The sequence below is a fragment of the Myotis lucifugus genome, unplaced genomic scaffold (assembly GCF_000147115.1).
Source record: "Myotis lucifugus unplaced genomic scaffold, Myoluc2.0 scaffold_292, whole genome shotgun sequence".
Classification (NCBI taxonomy): domain Eukaryota; kingdom Metazoa; phylum Chordata; class Mammalia; order Chiroptera; family Vespertilionidae; genus Myotis; species Myotis lucifugus.
The window spans coordinates 1,096,489-1,102,186 of record NW_005871340.1 but is presented as its reverse complement, the minus strand read 5'-3'; the positions used below and the strand labels follow the sequence as shown (position 1 = coordinate 1,102,186).

The following is a 5,698-nucleotide window of genomic DNA, read 5'->3' as shown; positions in this document are numbered from 1 at the left end:
GGCTGGACGGAGCCCGGGGTTGAGGCGTTGGAAGGAGGGAGCTGCAGAGACGGTCAGTGGGCGGACTTGAAGCCCGGGCTCTGGAAGGGGTGTGGCGATGTCGGGATTTAATACTTTTCAAAAATAAACACTGTGCAGGCCAAGAAAACCCACCCACACCCTGAATGCAGCCAGTTTCCCATCTCTGTCAGATGTCTCCTTCCCCTCTTTTTTCTTAGATATTTTTATTGATTTCAGAGAGGAAGGGAGAGGGAGAAAGAGAAACATCCATGATGAGAGAGAATCGCTGACTGGCTGCCTCCTGCACACTCCACACTGGGGATCAAGCCCACAACCCCGGCATGTGCCCTGACCTCCTGGTTCAATGGAACCATGACCTCCTGGTTCATAGGGCGACGCTCAACCACTGAGCCACACCGGCTGGGCTGTCTCCTTCCCTCTTGATGGTGTCCCTGGCTCCCGATCCGCCTTTCTATCCTAGGCCTCTCTCCAGAGCTCCAGAACCACACGGCCCTGCCCACCTGGACTCCTCCACTGGGGCAGCCCTCCAGCTCAGCTTGTCATCTTCCCACAAGCCTGCTTTTGCCCCTGTCCTGTCCCCATGGGGGCATCTTGGCGGCCATGGCAGAGCCTGGTCCTACCCTCTCCCCACCAGGCCCATCCTGTGCCCTGTGCATTCCTCCCCTGCACATCCCTCCCCTTGTCTCCATCCTGCCATGCCACACCGCAGACCACTGTGTCTCTCGGTGGCATGATGACTGTGACAGCCTCCAGAGAGGAACCCCAGCCTCCAGCCTTCTGTCCGTCTCCATCTCCAGGGCCCAGCCCGCGCTTGGCCTCTTGTTGCTGTTGAATGAGTGACAACCCCAATGGTTGCAACCTGCAGCCAGAATGCTGCACACTCGGCTGGCTTTGGCTCGTCAGTCACTGAATGGCCTTGTCACTTAGCAGACTTCTGTCACACACCTACTGTGCGCCAGGAACAGCCACCAATAAGTCTCTCAAGAGCCCAAGGTCATTGGTGGGAAGGGAAGTCGATAGGTGCGGTCCCCGATGGAACGTGGCGTTGGTGAGCGGGGCTCAGAGCTGGGCATCATGGGGCCTTTCACCAGACTTTGTCCTGGGAGGGCACGTGTTCGCCCAGCGGCCATTCTGTGCCCACCTGTGGCCGAGCCTCAACATCCATCCACAACGTTTGTGCACCAGTCTCCCTTTTCTGAGTGAGGGGCTCCCCTTTGAGACTTCCTCCCTTCCTCCCCTTCCTGCCTCTCTGCCCCTCTGCCCCTTCCTCCCTCAGCGTCCTCACCCTGCCTGTCGCTGTGCTCCCTCTCCCGGGGCATTTGTGTGCACCTTTCTCCAGCAGGGTGGAGTGGACTTTGCACCAAAAAGCCTGAGTTCTTGTCCCAGATCCATCACGTACCAGCTGTGTGACCTTCAACAAGTCACTCAGCCTCTCTGAGCCTCCATTTCCTTAAGTAAAACATGAGTTAAATTTGTTAGATTGTGAAAAATAGATGTGATTCTCTGTATAAAGCACCCAGCTCAGTGCCAGTACAGATCAGGGCTGAGCAGACATGAGTTTGCTGCGAATCACCGGGAAGCTTTCCTGGCCTTCCCTCTCCACCACCAACCAGAGGTGACGCCTCATCCCACTACACCTCCCCCTCGACCTTTCTTCACGTCTCTCCTGGCCCACCCTGAGTGGCAGACGACACAGTAGTTAAGTGCTGGAGAGCTGCTGGTGGGGGCCAGCTGGCATCCTAACTGTCCACATGTCAGGGACTACTGGACGCTGTCAATCAGGGCCAGCCATCGTGCAGGCCCCATGCGGCCAGATCTTCCAGTTTTCCAGAGAAATTAGAAATGCAGATGTGCATGTAAAATCAACCTCTTCAAAATATTGGCAACAAATTCAATGAAAAAAAATATCTGTGGGAACCAATTAAAATACATCTAAGGGCCAATTTGGCTCGGGGGCTACCAGCTTCAACTGCTGCACTAGCTTTGGAGAGTGTGGGTTCAAGTCCCAGCCTTGCTCCTCCCCTGACCTTGGCCAGGCTACAGGCTGCCATCTGTGCTTCAGGCTCCTCACCTGTAACATGAGTGCAGCAATAGCTAACATGTACCAAGGGCTTTTCTTTCTATACGTCGGCCTTTTCTTTCCTCTCAGTAACCCAGTGAGGTAGGGACTGTTAGCAGCTCACGGTCCGAGGCCTGTGCGTGGACCCAGGCAGCCTGGCCCGGAGGCATGCCTGTTAACCTCTGTGCATGGCCCCCGCCCAGGGTGCTTGTGAGAACTGAGGCGCTCAGCGCACCACGCTGACAGCGTAAGCACCCCAGGCACCGATGCTCCTGGGCATGTGCGTGTCCGTTTACAACCATGGCAATAGCAGCTCCTGGTGGGCAGGGGGTGCCCCCCTCTACTTGTCGCCACCTCTTGGGGCCTTGCAGGTTAGCTCAGTGATTTGCAAGCTGGTGAGGAAGAGGTTTGATGGAGGCAGAGGACCTGCCCAGCCTCCAGCCCACCACTCCTGCCTGGGCCTCGCTTGAGAGGGACACAAGAAGAACAAGTCACTGTCCCTGCCCCGGGATCCAGCAGGAGCCCACACTAGCCAGGAACCAAAGAGCAGAGAGCCGAGAGAAGCAGGCATGGTGACCGTGAGTGAGCGGTGCGGGAAGGCCGCAGTAAGGCCGCAGTAAGGCCGCAGCTGGCTTGCAGGGTCCTGTGATGGGGGTTAATTTCTTTAAGAGCGCTCCGAAGACAGCAGACACTGAAATTAGCTAGATGGGACCTTTCCGTCTGCTTCTTATTACCCAGACGTCCGGTGGCCAGTCTTTGATCCTGGAACAGCCCTCCTGCCAGCCCCCAGGGGCCCCTCTCCCACACCCCCACCGCACCAGCCCACAACGATCCCCAGCGCTTGGCCACCAGGACGCCCAGTGACTCCTCTCCTCTGTCTTCTTGTGCAGAAATGGAAGCTCCACTCTCGGAGGCGCCGAGAAGCCCCGAAGACGTCTCCGGGGTGTCACTGCCCACCAGGTAAGGAGCCTGCGAATGGTGATTAGGACGGGACGCCCTCCAGAGGCCCTCTCATGGGTATGCTCTGGCCACACCCTGCTCGGGGCATCGCTTTTCATTTGAAAGATGGAATGGCAATATCTGTGGTACTGCCTTTCCTCTACTCATTGATCGGCCCACACATCCCCTATCCATCATTCATTCATTCAAACATTCATTCATTCATTCATGAACGCTCCTATGGGCCTTCACCAGTGATGGCGAACCTATGACACCCGTGTCAGAGGTGACACGTGAACTCATTTTTTTGGTTAATTTTTTCTTTGTTAAATGGCATTTAAATATATAAAATAAATATCAAAAATATAAGTCTTTGTTTTACTATGGTTGCAAATATCAAAAAATTTCTATATGTGACACGGCACCAGAGTTAAGTTAGGGTTTTTCAAAATGCTGACACGCCGAGCTCAAAAGGTTCGCCATCACTGGCCTTCACTATATGCACCACGTTGGGAAATCAGACAAGATGATGGGCATGACTACGTTTTTCAAACCCTGAAGGGTTATGCAGCATTGACGAGAAGAGAAGCCCAAGAGGGCAGGGACCAGGCTTATCATGGTCACTGTTACGCGTCCAACTCCTGACACATAGTGGGCGTACAAAAGTGTTTGTTACTGGAATGAGTGAAGTACCCCGATGGTAAAACTCCCCTGCCCTCACGCGCACTCGTGCTGTATGGTGTGCTTCATGCTGTGTGGTGTGGAGACGACCTGCACAAACGCACCAGAGCACACTGCTCACGGTCAAGGTGATGCGGCGCAACTGAGCTAACCAGGCCAAGCTGGATGCAGGTTCTGCTCCCACATTTACTAGCCCTGTGTGGGCGGGTCACCTCCGAGGGCACCCCTTCTAGGGCTTGTTCCTCTGCGCAGAGCGACCCGCTCCTCGCCGAGCCTGCTCATCTGGTCACAGCTATGTACCGAGTCCCTGCTCTGTGCTGAGCGCCATGCTGCATGTTGGGTTCAGTTTCATTGCAAACAGTTAATAATAATGATAGGTCAGTTCATCCGGACTTTTCTAGGTTGCTGACTATTATTATTAAGGCATGAGAATGACAGATGAGCAAGTTTCATTGTTCCCATGGTAACTGGCACGGGCTGTACTTTTGTGGGGATGAGGAAGAAAGTCCCAAAAACGGGTTGGGGGAGAAAATAATCAAGTCATCACAGGGGCCTTCCCGATTGGCTCAGTGATTTGCCAGCTGGTGAAGACAAGGTTTGAGGGAGGGCAGGGGACCTGCGCAGCCCCCAACCCACCACTCTACTCCGGACCTCTGCCGGCTCAGAGTGTGGCCCCTCGATACCACCGTGGGCAGGTGGCATTGGCAGGACACTAACTGAGCTCTCCGGCAGGCCCTCCATGGACAGAGGGGCCGAGGAGCCCCAGGAGCCCTCACCATGGTCCCCAAGCCAGGGGAGAGGGGCCAGCATGTATTGAGCATGTGGGAAGGGAAGGGACAGCATTTGCTGGAGCATGAGTGGCCGAGGTGGGAGTCACAGTGCAGGGGGGCTGCCACAGGAGACGGTGGCACCGTGATGCGATTCAGCTGGCCCCAGGCAGAAGAGGGTCATCTGGGTTAATTAAAAGGGTGTCCAGAAGCCCTGGGAAGCTCCCTCCCTCCCTCGGGGCCCAGGAGATTGAGCCCTGGGATCTGGGAACGCTTTGGGGAGAAGAATGCCAAGATTAATGAGATGCGATGAAGGCAAGGCTGGCGTGGCAGGCTGGGCAGAGCGGCTGTGGGTAGCATCAGGGTTTCGAGGGCCACCCACGTTTCAAATCTTCGTGTCTGGCATCTCTGTAACTCTGGTCAATTGCAGTTGGTCTTTTTGCTCAGGGTGTAGCATGTTGGGGAGGGGCAGGAGATTTGGAGCCATGAAAATGCGGGTTTGCATTTCAGCTCCACGTTTCCCAGCTGTGTGGCCTTCCGAGAATTATTTGCCCTCTCTCTGCTTTGGTTGCCTCCTGTGAAAAATGGGGATAAATTAGTGCCCATCTTGCAGGTATATGGCGATGATTCAGAGAGATAATTGTGGGAAGTATTGAGCACCTTTCCTGACTCCTACTGAGCACAATTATTTCCCCCTGAATTCCTCTTGCACTTTAAAGACGCTCAGAAATCCTCATGAGGCACCATATCCTGGTGCTGGGGGCGATGCGGGCTGCACGTCTGTGGCAAGACAGAGGCTTACCCTTCTCTCCTCCCTGCCTGATTGGGCTTCGCAGGCCCTGCCCCTGTCAGGGTGGGTGCCTAACCAATGGGTATCAATTTTGTGCTTGGGAGAGTCTGGCTTTGGTGGTCCTGGGAGGCTGGGAGCTGGGGACGATGTGGTAGGAGGGAGGGAGGATTTGGAAGAATGAGAGTTTGTGTGGGACCCCGGGCTCTTGGTTGGGGAGGAGAAAGCGGCGAGGCAGCAGGAGCAGCTCAGAGGTGGTGGGGAGGAGGGGCACATGGGGTGAAGGGACACGGGGAGGGGCCACCAGCAGGGAACGAGGTGGCCAGGAGATGGGAGGAGAGCGAGCAGGGACTTCCGGAAGGGGTGTCCGGGTGTTAGGGAATTCCCCAGAGGGCAGTTTGGCCTGAAGTATAGACCAGAGCCAGGCAATTAACACTGAGGGCA

General features: G+C 55.5%; 1 protein-coding gene across 1 annotated transcript in view; it reads left to right on the top strand.

Annotated features, from left to right (window-relative positions):
• Positions 1 to 2,649: 2,649 nt before the first annotated feature.
• COL13A1 (collagen type XIII alpha 1 chain) overlaps positions 2,650 to 5,698 on the top strand; it is a 124,308-nt gene continuing 121,259 nt past the window's right edge. The window contains exons 1-2 of the mRNA XM_023763587.1: positions 2,650 to 2,685; positions 2,902 to 3,040. Of these exons, the coding sequence (XP_023619355.1) occupies positions 2,650 to 2,685; positions 2,902 to 3,040 (175 nt within the window). The remainder of the gene's footprint in view (positions 2,686 to 2,901; positions 3,041 to 5,698) is intronic.